General features: G+C 41.0%; 2 protein-coding genes and 1 long non-coding RNA gene across 3 annotated transcripts in view; 2 read left to right on the forward strand and 1 right to left on the reverse strand.

The window, feature by feature from the left end:
* adgrl1a (adhesion G protein-coupled receptor L1a) overlaps positions 1-293 on the forward strand; it is a 124835-nt gene extending 124542 nt beyond the window's left edge. The window contains exon 30 of the mRNA XM_088357302.1: positions 95-293. Coding sequence (XP_088213428.1) covers positions 95-222 — 128 coding nt within the window. The 3' untranslated portion in view covers positions 223-293. The remainder of the gene's footprint in view (positions 1-94) is intronic.
* Positions 294-3361: 3068 nt separating this feature from the next.
* Positions 3362-9942, forward strand: LOC148384016 (uncharacterized). Its single transcript, XR_015853316.1, has 3 exons — positions 3362-3579; positions 3843-3924; positions 8978-9942. It is a non-coding gene; the product is annotated as an uncharacterized LOC148384016 (long non-coding RNA).
* Positions 4890-6973, reverse strand: LOC148384017 (uncharacterized). The gene is made up of 10 exons (XM_088357370.1): positions 6822-6973; positions 6633-6742; positions 6431-6553; positions 6270-6324; positions 6138-6197; positions 5993-6058; positions 5839-5911; positions 5526-5579; positions 5382-5442; positions 4890-5289 (listed from the first exon to the last, which is right to left on the reverse strand). The coding sequence occupies exons 1-9, from the start codon at positions 6880-6882 to the stop codon at positions 5406-5408; spliced, it is 639 nt and encodes a 212-aa protein (XP_088213496.1). The 5' UTR covers positions 6883-6973; the 3' UTR covers positions 4890-5289; positions 5382-5405.
* Positions 9943-17181: the final 7239 nt, after the last annotated feature.

Below are 17181 nucleotides of genomic sequence, written 5' to 3' on the forward strand. Positions count from 1 at the left end.
TCTCTCTTTAAAAGATTTATTCACATTTGATACATTCTTACCATTGCGGCTCTTTCTTTAACTCACATCCTGTTCCTCTTTTTTTTTTTTGAAGAGGAAGATGCAGCTCTGTGGCTGGAACGTGAGCAGGAAATAGATGCATCCGCTGCTGTGCGACATTTGCCCGCCGCACTCAAGAGAGAGCCCACTGGGGGAGGAGGGGGAGGTCATAGGTGGGATTAAAAACAGGAAAACAAAAGGGGAATTCTACTGATAATGTATATTTGCATTGAGAACTCCCTGAGTAGAACTTTAAGGCCAAATAATAGGAAATATAAAACACAAAAACACAATCTTTATTTATGTATCTATTTATTTATATGTTTGTTTATTCATTCTTATGAATAAATATACTTCTCTACTTATTTATTTATTCTTATGAGACATTATTCTTTTTCATGTGTTTTCAATTTCAGGGTAATTTACTTACGGTAATGTTTTTCCTTTTTTAAAATAATCCATCATAGGTGCTTTAAAATGCATCATTACTAGTATGGTATTTTTAATAATAATAATATGCTGCCCAAACCTGAGAAACTTGTAAATTATTCAAAAATGAAGCTCTTGGCATAATATCACATTGCATCATTGCTGCTTAGCTTGTTTTTTTTTTTGGTTTTTTTGCTAAAAAAAAAAAATCGTAAATATTATAGCAAATAGTGCAGTGTGTACAAAAAAAAAAACATCTGAATTATTCATCTCACCAAAGGGTACGTGTGCAATAGATCTTGGATTTGCAAACGAGCCCTCGATATGCAGAGCAAATGCGGTCCTGGTCAGTTGACAGCAAATGAATGCGTATTATCAGACGGGGCTGAAAACAGCTTTCCTCATCCGCAGCCTAATTACCAACATAATCACCACAATTAGCTCCTCTGTTATGATGTGCTGATGCTGATCTCCAGAGCTCGGGGTGAAACACCGTTTAGGCACCTTGGGCCTGATTTTGCCTTTCCCAGCACCTTCCCGAGCTCCCCTTTCTCCTCCCGTCTCATCCGCTTTTTTAATATCAGTCTCGGTAGGCTCCATTAGCACGGCGCTTTCTATTGAGGGATGTTAATTTGTTTTGTCAAAAGCTTTGTTTATCCTGGATTAATATCGCAATAAACATAGACTGCGCATACTGTGCTAAATGATGATGATTATACACGAGGAAGGCTGCGGCCCACGGTGTCGGCTGGGGGACTTTCTTCTGCTTTCCAAAGCTCTAATTGCACTCTAGGTATACTCATTTGCAGTAGTGAACTGGGCCTCGCTCCTTTATTTTAAAATGTACACGTGTGTTTGTTAAAGCCTGCAGCTTATTGTGAGCAGGGAGCAAAGTGTGTTGATGAGTCAGTTCACTTCAATTTGACCCCTTTTTGTTGCAACGGAAGAAGAGAGGGGTCGTTATGTTTCAAGAACCTCTCGAAACGAGATCCGTGAAGATCTCGGTCTACCGATGCTCACAAGGAGAAGACTGAGACTGAGTTCAGATAGTCATGTCCCAAAAAGTGCCTGGCATCAGCAAGTACCGTACAAAAAAAGAAAGCATGTTTTAAAAGCCATGGATATGGAATAGTTAGACACAACACTCCTTTTGAGGTCCGTGCTTACAATGCTAATGCTACGCTAATGTCCTTGCTTTCCATTATTTTTGATAGGACACTCGCCCCTGCTAACATGGCCGCCACATGCGTTGATGCATTGCCATCAATGGGAACTTTGCCACTTTGTAGTCTGCTCTAGTCTACTCTAAGTCGGATGAATAGTACGCACTTTGGTCGGTCGGCATGAATGAATTTCCGCATGGCGGCCATGTCGGAAAAAGGCCGCAAAGTCATGCTTTGGCCTGGAATAATGGCAACCGAGATGGTTAGCCTATTGAGGGTGTCAAAATGCCCTCGAAATATGTGGAGTTACCTAACCTGAAGAAGTCCCAAGAGAGGACAATGTCGCTAGCAGCGCGGGTGGCGCAGCGATAGCCTGGATTGGGGCCGGAGGGGTAGGTGGCTGGATGCTTGCATTTGTGGCGAGGCTGCATGTGGAGATAAGGAGAGGGATGCGGCGCTTTGTCTCAAATGACTCTCGGTTGGTGGTTTGCAGTGCAGAGGTTATCACGTCGCGCTTCCAATGGAGAGTGCTAAAATAAATGGGCTTTGTTAAAGACAGAAAAATGTGATTGTCCTTCTCTTTGAAGCTAAAGACACTGGCGCTTTTAGATTTCTGGGGCGCTCGCTTGTAGTCGCCAGCCACTGTGTTTAATGGAGGGTAGAATGAAGGAGTCTGCATATCCAAAATTAAAATGAATGCATCTTTTCCAAGACAGGTGTACGTGTATGTCAGTACTAAGTCAATGATAGTGTCATAATTTGAAAACCGCTCATGTTGTTGCCAAAAGCTTGTCAAAATCATATATGAAGTGCAAATCTAAATATATACAGCTCATATTTCTCTGGCAGCATCTTAAAGAAACTGCCTTTGACTTGTGTGTTTGAGTGCCCTGACTGTGTGCACGTGATGGAATTAATTTTTTACAGCATCCACAATATGCATGTAAGCTTGCAACTCTGCCTGCCTGACGATTCATATAAATGAAGAGAGTGACTAATGTAAGGCTCATGTTTTATGCATGCGCCCCGTCTGCAGGTTACAGCCGCATTGTGCTGAGCATCTGTGGGCCCAGCAACGTTAAAAATAAGACGGCTACTTCTTTGAAGTACATCCGATATGAAGATTTATCTGTTTGTTTGTTTGTTTGTTTGTTTGTTTGTTTGTTTGTTTGTTTGTTTGTTTGTTTGTTTGTTTGTTGCCTTTTGCAACCAGAGTAATGATAACACGTGCTTTGTAAACTCACTGAATGCTTCATTAGCTACAGTGCACAGTCAACCGTTTCAAAATGTCAATCAAAAGTAAGCTTTTTTTTTTTTATTTGATAAGGACAACAATGAAATAGCTCTTCAATGGTTCTTCACGGCTGAAAGACTATTTGAATGGAGAGAAAAATGTTTCTTTGGTTGTGTTGTTTTTTTTTGGACGTAATAGTGTGTGTCTACCTAATGTGCCCGATAGTGTAATGTACTAACAGCGATGACGTCATGCTTCAGGTTCAGCCTAAGTGATTAGCATAACGATTATAAGAATAATGGGTGTCTTTAAATCATTTTTACATCCCTGCAAATACCACTGTTGCCACTCGTTTATTTTTTTTAATTTAGCTCGTGAATGCATCTTTATTTTGATGACTAACAAAATGCCCAGGACGCACTGCAGGTGATTGTGAGTGGTCACGTGATGTACATCGCCATTCCTCCTCCGTTGATGCAAGGTAACTTGTTAGCACCTCGTGTCGCTTGTTTGTGTCCTTTTTAGGCGGTATATTCTGCACACCTAATTTTTTTTGTAAATATTTCAATTGAAACGCACATTACCATGTTCATTTGCTATGTAAATAATGCCGAAAACTCAAGCTTAATAGCTTAGCCATCGGGTTTGTTTCTACAGTAGATTAACCAGAAAGGATGGTGGCTTTTGAGAGACAAATTCAATTAAAGTGGGACTGTGAGTACATTTTGTTATATTGTCAGAAAAAAATATAAATGTTTTAGCACTAGTGTGGTCCAGAGAGCCACTGCTAGTTGCTCTCATTTGTATTATAAAGATTTCTTGTTTTATCGAAGCACTAATTGCAAGGCAGCACCTGGTGACACAGAAAATGCACTTTTTAATGGTTTCTATGCTAAATGGTTTTTGGAGTGCAGGCCCAGCAACCAAGTGAATTTAAACAACCACTAAGTCTCTTTTTTTGTATCTACCTGTTTCAGAAATTATCTATGCAAGCTAGCTGGACTTTAATTTATTGTGGCATCAATATTCTGTCCAGACGTAAGACTACACAGCTAAACGGTAAGTTATTTGCACAAATTAGTCTTAGTTGAATGTTTTGGAAATCAAAATGGATGCCCAGTTTATGTGGAAGCTTGTTGTAAAATGAATCATTTAAGAATGAAATCTTTTATAAAGACACATGTGATGAGAGTTGCTTAAGAAAAGAACGTGACCTTTAGGTGACTTTTGTTTTATGGCTATTTTACGGGAGGGAATAAAACAGGTTGGATTGCTTTCAATGTGGCATGAACACTTTGGGGGAAGATGCTCCCGCTGACTGTTCCAAAATGTGGCTGCATCATTACAAGCTGCTTGGTGGCTAATTAGCTCATGTGGAGCTATTACATGCACTCGAGCGTAGACGTGACAGCTTTTGTTGCTCAACCCCACCAAATTCGTCCAAGAGTTACCCGCGTGGCAAAACGTCAAAGCTGTGGCCACGCGCTCACCCCTGTTGATTTTATTTTTATTTCGACACAAACATCTACCAAACTAAGCCTCCGACCTGGAAACACTCTCCAGGTCAAAGAGTCGGTTTCCCTCAAGGTCTCTGTACATGAAAGGAAATCTTAAAATAGAGAGCCATTGACAAATCAAGGCCCTGTAGATCCCAGGAGATATTGAACTAAAATTCAACTCGGTCTTTCTCCCTCGTGTGGTTGTGTAAAGTTAATGGCCGCCATACATCAGGACATGTCAAGGTTGACACTTGTTTTAAACATATTTATTAATTACTAAATGGTGGAAAGCCTGAAAATAATAGGCAATAATATCTATTAATTTAAATGAAAAAAAAATCTCCAAGGGCAGTTTTTGATTTGCCGTTTTCCACAAGATTGCTTTTTATTTATACATTTTATTGCACTGCGTCATAAATTTGGATTCCATTCTCAAATATACAGGACAGTTTTTTTAATATAGTTCTATATACTGTACTATTATTATATTTAAATATCCACCCCCTCGCAAAAAAGGACACCGGATTTTGTATGATCAACCTTTATTTCAAGCTTACCAAGTAGCAGAGATTATAATTGGTGGAAAAAAGTTACAGTATAAGTCAGAGTATACGTATATTTGAAGCGCTCATTTCCAATACATGTGAAAACCCTCCGATCAGGGTCATAACAATGAAGGAATATATTTATTATTATTATTATTATTATTATTATTATAGTTTTATATGCTTGTCATAATAAAGTACAGTATAATACTAGCAGTTTGCGTCCATCGCATCTTGTTGCTATATCAGAACTATAGGAGGCATAATAATAAAGTATTATTAATTACTAATATGTATTACTAATATATTCCTTTTGCCATTCTTATGTGCAACCAGCACAGCGTTTTCCTCTTGTCAGCCTTTGATTGCACATCAATGCTCTAAAGAAACAAGCAAACAAAATGAAATGATGAATGTATAAAATAAAGATAGAATGGTTAGCATTTAAAGACCTACAGAAAAATGGACTTACTGGCAGAGAAGAAACAAGTCCAACCTAAGCTTGGGCATCTTGATTAGCCTCAGTGACAGCACTGCAGACACAAGCGGCAACAATAAACACCAATTTCATACGTTTTTTCCGTTATTGTTTTTTAACAAAACAAAAAGGCCTTACTTGAGGGGCTGCATTGCTGTACCGTTTCCCTCATGGTTGTCTGGTTTCCTCCTCCTGGAGGGGAATAAATTATGTGTCATGTGGAGGTGTCTAAATGAATCAATTAATCAACAAACATCGATTATCAAATGAATCTCATATTTTGATCATCGAGTAATCCATAATTTTCCTCGGTCAGTGAAAGTAATATTCCTTTAAAATAAGTATTACATATGGCTTGTTGGGTGGTGCCCGCCTGTCAACTTGCTCTGTGCTGTTTCTGCTGTCTTCGCCAATAACTTTACTGAACAAATGTAGAAAAGTTTCATATTACCTCACGCACTTCCAGGGCTCCATCACAAACACCAAGGCGACCAGAACTCCGACCATCCCGATGGATAGGACAACTACACATAGTCATCGTTATCAGGGGGTGGGACTCGTTTTCATCCGTGGCATTTCATGTTTCAGACCAGTCCCATACTCACCATTCTTTGAAGTATCATTGGCGATAGGATGAGTTACATTGGGATGGCTCCTGGCTCCGGGCACTCCTAACATACAGATCAGTTTTGAATCGTTAGATAGGCGTGATTTTAGGCATTTCATAACTCAGACCAGTTCCAAACTCACCATAAGTATCATTGGCAATAGGATGAGTTACATTGGGATGGCTACTGGATCCGGGCGCTCCTAACATACAGATCACAGTTTTGAATTGTTAGATACCGTGGCGTTTCATGACTCAGACCAGTCCAAACCCACCATTGTTTGAAGTATCATTAGTAGGATAGTATTCTATCCTAGCTACAGACGTCTTCTGAAATACGAAAGACAGTAGAATTGGCCATTATAGAATCCACAGTTCACAAAATCACATTAATGAACAGTCAGGTTTAAAACATGATAGAAATAACAGAACTTACATCACAACCATGGAACTCTGCCAAAGTGTTCTCGCAGTATTTTGTGACAATACCACTCTCATTCGTAAGTATTACTAGATCAGTGGAAGAAAACTTGCCGGACATGGCTCTTCCAATAACATGCTGTTAGAAAACAGAACCCACGTGAACTTGTCAATCAAGATAAGTTTCAGATTGGAAAAAAAAAAACAATAACAAATACCTTGTTCTGTTCAATGACAACTTCACCCTCTGTACAAGGATCAATTTTGTAGAAATAGCCTCCTTTGGTTTGAATTTCATGGCAGGACACATTTTTACGCTGCGTAGGAACTACGAAAAGAACATTTCTGATTAGTAATTTCCCGTGCGACACACCAAGCACATGAAAAAGCTAAATGTTTGAGCTTACCCTGGTTTGCGCTGACAAAGTAAAAACGCAACAAAAACAAGACAATCATCTTTGTTTTCATTTTTAAATCAGTGAAGGATTGTTAGCTGTCTGTGGGAGAACTTGCCCGAACATGCTCTAACATAAGTTTTTCAGGAAGTTAGATTATCACGTGCGCTTCAAACCACGCCTATAATCACGTGATCATAAACCTATCAAAATAAATTTTAAATAATTATTATTTGAAGTAATTATTTGAAATAATTATTATTTGAAATAATTGTTCTAAAATAAAAGTTACAAAAATCTTTGGTTTCATTTTTAAATAAATGAATGAATGTCAGACGTCTTCACGCTAGCTGGTGTAACCCAGGTTAACATAGCCTTGCAAAATAAGAGTTTATAAAACAGTCATAAAGAAAGTACATTGTAAATATTTTCTAAACAGACCAACACAGATTAAAAGCATATAAATTATTAAAACAATACAAATTCATTATTTTATTAATGTTTTGTATTTGTTACAATGATAAGTGTGAACATTCACTTTTATTTTGAAGGAGACATGATGACGTAATGAAAAGACCCATGTGTCAAAAAATGCGAACTCTACTTTTTTTTTTCCGCCGTTCTTTTTCGGATGACGACAAAGGTGCACTAAATACGGGAGTAAGCACGTTAAACTAAAGGTAAGAGAGAGAGTGAAACAGGATTATATAAAGTTTTTTTTGTATTTGATGGACTTGTCATGGAGCACATCAGATCCATTCTTCCCCCCACCGTAGACCCCTTCCAGTTTGCGTACCGAGCCAAACGGTCCTCTGAGGATGCCATCTGCTCTGCCCTCCACTCAGCCCTCACCCACCTGGAGAGAAGGGACTCTTATGTGAGATTGCTGTTTGTGGACTCCAGTTCTGCATTCAACTCCATTGTACCACAGCGACTCATCTGCAAACTCGACAAGCTGGGCCTCAGTACCTACCTCTGCAACTGGCTACTGGACTTCCTCTGTCAGAGGCCTCAGGTAGTACGTGTTGGCGATATCTCCGCCAGCATCACGCTGAGCATGGGAACCCCCCAAGGCTGCGTGCTCAGTCCGCTGCTCTTCACCCTGCTGACGCATGACTGCACTGCAACTTACAGCAGCAACCGCGTGCTGAAATATGCCGACGACACGACTCTGGTGGGTCTCATCACCGAGGGCGACGAGACTCAATACAGGTCGAAGGTCGACCTTCTGGCCACGTGGTGCAGGGACAACAACCTCCTGCTGAACGTCAACAAGACCAAGGAGATTGTTGTTGACTTCCGGAAGGGTCACACCCAACACCTGCCACTGACCATCGACGGTGCTGTGGTGGAGAGAGTGAGCAGCACCAGATTCCTGGGGGTGCACATCAGTGAGGACCTCTCCTGGACCACCAACACTGCATCACTGGCGAAGAAAGCTCAGCGCCGACTGTACTTCCTGCGGAAACTCAGGCGAGCAAGTGCTCCTCCGGCCATCATGACCACATTCTACCGTGGCACCATTGAGAGCGTCCTCTCCAGTTGTATCGCTGTGTGGGGTGGTAGCTGCACTGAATACAACATGAAGGACCTGCAGCGCATAGTGAACACAGCTGGTAAGATTATTGGTGCTTCACTCCCCCCGAAGGACATTTACACCTCCCATCTCACCCGCAAGGCGACCACGATTGTGTGTGATGTGAGTCACCCCGCTCACTCTTTGTTTGATCTTCTGCCCTCTGGGAAGAGGTCCCGCACCACTAGACTCACCAACAGCTTCATACTCCAGGCTGTTAGGATCCTGAACTCTCTCCCGCCCCTCCACCCTCGACTGGATAAAATGTCCTGTACTTTTGCGCTATATTCTGACTGTCTACTGTATGCACACTTGCTCCATTTTTGCTCCTCTTATTTATTGTTATTTGTTTATTTATTATTTATTCATCGCTCTTATTTATTCATTGTTTGTGCCTTCTTGTTTTTACTTTTTGTGCTGTTTACCTGTATGTATATTGTGTACTATGTCTTGTCACCGTGGGATAGTGGGAAACGTAATTTTGATCTCTTTGTGTGTCTTGACGTGAAGAAATTGACAATAAAGCAGACTTTGACTTTTGACTTTATTTTTCTGTTTTCAAACTTTCTTTTCACCTTGGTGATGCACTAAGTGAGGAACGGGACTTGATTCACGAGAGTTGGTTCAGAAACATCGGAACCAATAACAAAGCTGATTTCTTGTGCGAGTCGCAAGATGGCGAGCCACAAAAGAGGCCTTTGAATTGTCTCTCACGCAGGAGCGCAGAGCACTCGCTGGACGTTTTTCATCGAACCTGGTAGGATCTATCCATTTTTTTCCTCTGTTACACCGAAGTGGATTCAGAAAGGATTGACTGACTATTCAGGAAAATCAGGAGAAGCCAACTGAAGGCATATAGAGACATTTGGATATTGAAAGTCGTTCAGTCTTTTGCTGCATTGTTTTGAGTTTTGTACATTGTCACTTTTATTTTTGTGATCTATATATGTGATGATGCTGTAATGGTGTTATTGAAATATTGATTGGTTTGAACAAAATCAGTGAAATGGTGGGAATTTAAAAGTGGCTTTAACTGAACTCAAAATAGATTTACTACTTTCGAATTACTTGCATACCTGTACTGAATGTTATTCAAACAACACAAAGCGAGGTAACTAAACAGATTGAACCTTAGAATTAATAAAACAACCCGGGTTGAAACTAAAATTCCTGAAACTGAAAAGTTTAACTGAAAGGGAAATTATTTTCTTCAACTAACGTTGAGTTTAAATGTAAATTATGTGTATTGTTTGTGAATTGTATGTAAATATGTATGTTGTTTAAAAATATATTAGCTTACTTTCACTGAAGAAAATAACTACAAATTCACTTCAACTCAAAGTATGGGTAATTTTAGGCTTGACTGTATTTTTAATGGAACAAGAATAAACTTGGAAAACATGTAAGGACTCGGCCCCCGAGGAGAGGAGTTTGACACCCTTGTCTGTGGCTGGCCACTAGGGGGTGCTCTTGCACTTGAGTCCAACTTTAAGTGTCAAGTACAGTATGTAACTATAGAACAACATGACAAATACGAGGACATGTATACAACTGTTACTAATTTGTCTTCATCTTTCCTTTTTATCATATAATGGAATTTAAGATACATTACTTCACTTAAAATATATTCCTTAAAATTCACAAAAGGCAACACATGGGTTATCACATCCACCCCTTTGCATGGTCTCGCATTGTCTCCCATATTCCAAAAATACGCATGGTAGGTTTAGCTAGATAGCTTTAAAAAATAGATGACTAGTAATCACAATATGAAGCAGATCAAAGCACGTTTGTTTATTTTTGCAACCTAAAACAGAAGAAATCGCAAGAATTTAGCAAACTATTCCATGACAGCAGATAGTGAGGCCTCTGTTGGGCGCACACACACACACACACCGTGTGCAACGATAATGCAGGAGCCACCTTCATTGAGAGCGCATCTTCTCTGGTCCACCGACAAAACACAAACCATCGTCTGTGTCACTAGATGTGGGCCCCTCTCTATCACTCCATCCACTTGCCTCCCTCCATTACTCCATCTAGCCTCCCCCTCACCCTTCCCTCCACTTAACAACTTCACCATCCTTGAAATCCCCGTCTCTGTGAGTTTCTTAATTAAATAAAGCACATTCAGGGTAAGTAATTACAATGCGAGTGGCGATTCTTGTCCGCCCGTCACGTTGCTGCAGCACTTTGGTTGCGAGCCAAATTCAGGGCCTGGCATTTAGAATAATTAGCCACAAAAGAAGAGAAAAAGCTTCAATGTTATGAGCCCGAGTTAAAAAAGAACAAGTGGTCGCTATTGAGAGCGTGTGAGTTGTGGAGTCAGTGGTGAGGCCAAGCCACACTGAGAATTCTGAGCAGTATTGGAACAAAAGTGCTGGCTGCACTCCGCTAAACTTCATTTGGACTCAGTCGGACTAAAACAGCAAAAAAAAGAGAAAAAAAATTCACTTTTTTTTTAAAAGAGGAAGTCAAGTCAAAACTTTTCTTTGCCATAATAAGTCTAAAAATGCATTTGTAGAATATGATTTAAGCAGCAAAACTCATCCGTCTTTATCTAGCTCAAGTGGCGGCCATTTTGCCACTTGCTGCCGACTGCAAATGACATCACAGTGCCCAAAGGATCAGCTTGTGAACGTCACATGACCAAACACAGAAAACGAGTCAGCTGTGTTTGGTCATTACCTGATTTTTGTTGTATTTCTAAATTCCCTTTAAAATGTTTTTACCAATAGGAATGAAATGATTACTTTTCCATTCCAATGAGAACGTTTTCAAAACCCCTCTTCAGTCAAAGTTGAGAAGAATAAAAAACTTCCTGACACCAAAAGCTTTTTGTAGATGCAAGCGCTGTCATCTGATTTCCTCATTTGTTTTCCTCATTTCTTTCATAAATCCTGGAAATATAATTTGGGAATTGAATTTTTATTTTTTCCGTGGCTATCCGGAGGTACATGTTGCTTGGCTCTATAAATCCACTTTCCGGCATAGCCTCATGAGAGGGATCTCTGTCAAAAAACACTCTCTGTTTGAAGTGTGGCCTCAAGTTCAACTTGTTCTGCCTATTGGCTCTTCTCCTCCTCAGGGCCTGTTTTCTCTCTCTCTTTCTCTTCTCATTCTTGCTTCCTCCTGGAACAACAATAGACAGTGAGAGCAAATCGAAATTTGTCAAATTTGCTTTCTGACCCAAGTTTAGCATCAATGAATGTTTCATGATAAATATCCCTACATCCATTTTCTGAACAGTGAATTGTCTAATTGATCATCGTAGAAATGAACTTAGTGTCATCTTAAAATTAAGGTCTTAAAAACAAGGTCATGGGTGCAAGGCAGTCACCAATTGCCCACAAAACTTGATTTTAACGGAAATGAGGGGAGCCGCTTCAATTGGCCTTGACTCTATCGACGCTAGCTACTTCACGACTGGCTCAAGTCTCACCACTGTATTTGGTGTAGGCTAAAGTTCGTGTGAGCGTGTCTTGTTACAGCCTCGCAGTCGTTGATAAAGGCCTGCATTGTGCAGGCAAATCCCCTCAGAAACAATTGAGATTTTTAAACTGAGACCTTCTGTTGTTTCCTTGGCGTCTCGTGTAAATATGCTTTAACACACATCGGCTCTGTACGCAGAGGAAGCTTATATTCTGGCACACGCGCACTTTTCCGCCTCTGCCATTCATCGACTTACAATTAAAATTACGACTGACATGATGGAAGGTAGAGAGCATCAGGGCCTCTGGAAATGGCAAGCCGATGATGCCGTGCTGTAAAAATGGCAGTCAGGTCGGAACGTCTATCACTGTTCTGTTTGGTTAGGGCAGCACCTTGCGTAGCTTTTCACACTCGGCTGAGTCCTGTGGTTAAATAAACAAAGCGTTATGTTTGGTTTTGCCACGGATCAGCGCAGCAATCGGGCACTCACCTGGAAAACTGGAGAGCGAAAACGGAAAACAGAACGAGAGGATCACACTGCATTAAAATGCATTATGGGAGGAAAAAGTATTAGAAGCAACAGTTTTTTTTAACTGGGATACTAAAATGAGGTCATGTTATTCGATCCACCTGTTAAATCCCTGCTATGGCTTGCTTGGTCAATAAGGCCAAGATCGTGGAAGATATTGAAATTTGGCCCACTAGCATTAAAACAAAAATGGAAGTGATAAAGTCAATGAAAAGCGATGATGGCCAGAATTTATTTTGAAATACAGGAATGAGCACTTTTTTAATGTTAGCCCCAGTATGCTTGTGAGGATAAGCGGTACAGAGAATGGATGCATAGATAGTGTTAGCGCTTGTCGCTAACATCAGCTAGCTCATTTATTGTTTTTGTCTCCAGACCTCACACACACAAAACCAACAACAACCCACCAGAGCAGACATTTCCATGTTTTGTCGCTTGTGAATTTGATGAAGAAAAAACTTAATTATTGTAAAAGTTTCTCTCAAGCGAATGTAGATTTAATTTAGCTAACTTGCTAGATACAGTACATAGGCAGAGTCACTTATAACCTAACCAGACAAGATTGCTATAAACTCGTTTAAGATACCCCAACACTTTTTTTGTTTTTGTTTTAAATAGTTGACTTTCAGATTGCCATCTTCCTAAACATTTCACACACATGCCGGCTCTTGTCGAAGACAGCTGCTGGCCGTCTAGACAGACAAGAGGGTACTTCTGCACATCCAGGCTTGGGATTGTTTCCCTGTCACCGCCATCATTCCTCATCTTCCCCGAGTGGAGCTCGCCTTCACAGGCTTTTCCACTGCCGTCATCATCTCTCTCCACAAGCGAGAGGAAGGGAAAACATAATTACAGGACAGAAGCAACCATAACTCACCAGCACCTCAGGTTAACACTAATAACAACGGTCAGCGGCAGCCGTGACATTGTTTCACAATTGCACCAAAAGACTCTAAACAATCCGTCGTAAAAATCCACTGCGGTCCACCTGTTGCCCCTATGCCTCAGGAAAGCGACTGTTTGTTTTAAGAGAGGAATGATAAACAAAAAATACTACCGCCATTCAATTTCTTACTGAGTGGTATGTAGGTATGCTAAGCTAATATGCTAACATGAGCCTCATAGGAAGGCGATTTATTTGTATTGATTATTTTTATGTAACATGGATGTGTGCAGGCTAGATGCATGGTGTTGTAGACTCTCTCCGTTCTATTTGAATTTCAGCCCGAGTTCAGGACCTACTATTTGTTTCACTTCGGCTTTGCTGCATCATGTCAGCGTTCACACTTGACCTTTTGAGGGAATCGCATTACGGATAGTCAGCAGTCTTCCAAGCACGGCTGCACTAAGTTCAAACTGCATCACACTCCACATGTCCAAATATTGTCTTTGAAGCACTTGATTGTTGCGTCACTGTTGCCAAAGAGACACTTTGCTGTCCATGCAACCCCCTGTTGTTATTGTTTTTTCCCCCTTTTTCCAACACTCTGTGCACTTCCGTGCCGCGTGCATTCTTCTCTCACACGCGATCGTCCTCTCATTCACAGGAAGTCCAAAACAAACATTAACGCTCCAACGCACGCTGTGTCCTCCCCTGCATAAAATACATCAGCGTCATTTTTCACACTATTAAGTTTCCGACTCTTGTGCATATAATATTGCGCTAAAAATGGCCTTTTTCATGAAACTAAATAAGTTAAAAAAAAATAGAGGAACACAATCATTTCTGGGTTGTTCTTTTCAAAAGATGTTCCAAAAGAAAATCATGTTAATTGAATTTGTTGTAAATATCGTGAACTTCCACTTATTTTCAAATTATTGAAGACATTTTCCTTTATATGCTGGAAAGTTATTAAATTAATAAAGAAATATATGTTTTCCTGAATAGTCAAAGTTTGTTCAAGTGTCTTTCTATGGGCGGCCAGTTTGTGTTAACATTAACGACGCACTATTAGAGACACGTGCGCACCATTTTTGGCTACTCGGCTGGCTAACCTTGAAGACCCAAATCAGGCGCCTCCATCTCCTCCACTGCCATTGTCGCTGACACCTCCCAGATTCTGCCTATTGTTTTTATTCACATGATGGTGTTTTTACATTCCAGTCTACCCTCAGCAGCCTGAGGGTTACAGAACAAGCATAAACACACACGCGCACACACACACTGCAGCAGACGTCACTCGTTCTCGAGACGTGCAGTTTAAATAAAATACTGGTGGATCCCCGCCAGCACGTCTTGTCTATGTTCTCCTAGATAAGCTTGTTTTATTAAAAGCTCGTCACATCAAAAATGCAGCTGCGTTGCCACCATTCTGGAAAAAAAAAAAAAAAAATCCAATTCATCCGTTTTCCCAGAGAGGTGTTTTCAACATATTTTATCGCGGTTTGTTTTCAGAGCAACATGAAACGGCTGGTCGGCCGGAAAGCACCTGAACCTTCCTCAAAGGGATGTTCCAGGTCAACCTGAACGTGTTTGGGCGCCTTTGTCTTTATCAGGTAGCCTCTTGTGTAGACAATTTGATAGATAAATAAATAGTGACTTGTGCATACAATTTCTGCTCCATTTGACGTCTGGCGTACTTCATAACAAACTGAGATTATGTTGGCTGAAAAGAAACTCAAAGGCAAACATTTGCATTTCGGCTTGTGCGCGTGACAACTTAGCACGTTAACCTCATAGTTCAGTGGAACTCAACATTCCAAATTAAATGGTCATTTGTCCGTACGTTGTTTGTTTGTGCAAGGCCTTCCATTTCCTCCCAAATCGGCAACTGTTGTGGTTTTGCTAATATTAGCATCATCAAAGTGACCGCCTCAAATGTGAGCCTTTCAACTCTTTGAGTTGAAAAAAAGAAATGGAAAAACAAAAAGCCTGTGTAGCATGCATTCAGTGGAGCGATAGGATCCTAATCAGCAATGACACTGCCCTAATCAGATAGTATTGTGTTGCAGCTATGCACACGCTGATTAACTAGCAGTATAGGGCATTTCCCGTCGCCTATGTGACGAACGTCTCACAGAAACATGAATACTTAGCTAGGATTCCACATTTGGCAGCGATCAAGGCCTAAAAACAATTAAGCATGTGCTAATTCGAGAGTATCTGAAATCTATCGGAGAGACCGAGAAGACCACATTATGTCTGCCCCAGACCCCGCTAGCTGATTCTTTTCACTGACTTGTGCCAAGCCGGGGTTCCCGCCCGCAATGCTAATGACAAGAACCAATACATTCACTGACACCGCCAGAATTATGCAAAGCAGCAAGTGAGGCAAGGGGAGCAGGCCTCGATTTGAGCATACTAAAGAGTCTCTTAATCCGGTTTAATTCTATTACGCCTTGCACTACTGCGGGCTAAAAAGCTGGCGTAGCTCCCGGGTTCCTAATATTTGATTCGCCAGGAGGGTTGCTCGTGGTTTTTGTCTTGGCGTTTGACAGTGGCCACTAGACTTAACGATTTGACTAGAAATTAGGTCAGTTAGCTAGCTAGTTAGCCTGCGGTTAGCTATAGCGGCTATCCCATTTGTTATTTAGCTTGCTAGCTGGTTAGCAACTTCCCTGTGAATCTCAATATCAGACATTGTAGGCAACTTTAATTCAGAATTGTGAACAGTTTGAGGTCTTGAATTGAATCTTCATTCATAAAGTGAGTCCAAAAAGATTTGCTTAGATGTGGAATAACCTTTATCACAAACTCCTGGAGTGAACTAGCAGGAGTCCAATATCCTCCAAAATGTAGAAAGATCAACTCCGTATTCTATTTTCACTTCAGCTTGCTGTTCTTTAACTTCTCCCCATCCCCTTTTCCTTGTAGGAGGTAAACTTATTTACCTTTCATCACTTGAAAATGAGACAGACCTGAGCAAATGGAATTTGGCAGAGTTCCCAATGCCTCAGTGATGCTATCATTTAAACAACTACGACATAGGTGTCCCTCCCAGGTGAGCTACGTGCCTCCAGCAGTATCCTTATCTGCACATCAAAATGAATCAACACTTCCTGGCACAGCAGAGTCTATTTTTTACAACCTGCCTGAGTTAATTCAGAATCTTATCAAGGAATTCCCAAAAGCAAACTATGAGGAAGCGTAGGCTGGTGTTTGTATTTTAGAAGAGCATGTGACAACGCATTCAGCCCATAAAGTGAAGTACCTTCACTTTTGTGCTTCCATCTTCACTTTTTTTTTTTTTAAATGCCTAAAGTAGTCATATAACGTAGCCAGCCGCTCACATGCTGCATCTCGCCACTTGTTTGACCATATGTTCACTCAAGCGGCCCGACACACATCACACACACATACAGGCAGATGACACACAAGCACGGGCATATTTAAATCACTGTGGAATGAAACATGTCTCCCTAGTTACAGTATTATTAAAACAAAACAGGCCTCAAAACCATGATCACATTCCTTCCCACCCAGGAGCCCACCCCCACACATCACCCTCACTCTTTCCCGATACCCCGCCCCATCTCGCTCTGCCAACGCTTCCCTTCCCTTCATTAGTGGACTGCGTTTCCATCTTGTGTGTCTCCCAGCTTACTAAAGCCCCCCCCCCCCATCTGATCTGCCCTTTATTCTCCTTCCTCTGCCTGAAAGTGGATCAGAGCGAGGGATGGGGGTCGAGAGAAGTGAAAGAAAATGCCCTCAGAAGCCCCAATCTCTATCAGACTCGGCATCTCCATGGTAGCATGACCCCCTAAAAGGGTCCATCATGCTCCAGTGCACTCCAAAAGGACTGAAAGGAGAAAAGCAGGGAAGGGGAAAAAGAATGGAGGAAAAGTAGGAGCTTCCTAACACAACACAAAGTTAAAACAATCAATTATACTCATTT

This window comes from Syngnathus floridae, chromosome 17, assembly GCF_059516105.1.
Source record: "Syngnathus floridae isolate MCC-2025c chromosome 17, RoL_Sflo_1.0, whole genome shotgun sequence".
Classification (NCBI taxonomy): Eukaryota; Metazoa; Chordata; class Actinopteri; order Syngnathiformes; family Syngnathidae; genus Syngnathus; species Syngnathus floridae.

Excerpts from the sequence above, each read along its gene's own strand:
- LOC148384017 (XM_088357370.1), bottom strand. The coding sequence starts at position 6,882 with ATGAAAACAAAGATGATTGTCTTGTTTTTGTTGCGTTTTTACTTTGTC. Across the intron at positions 6,325-6,430 it reads CAGAGTTCCATGGTTGTGAT|AAGACGTCTGTAGCTAGGAT; the intron begins GTAAGTTCTGTT and ends TTCGTATTTCAG. Across the intron at positions 6,198-6,269 it reads TAATGATACTTCAAACAATG|GAGCGCCCGGATCCAGTAGC; the intron begins GTGGGTTTGGAC and ends TCTGTATGTTAG.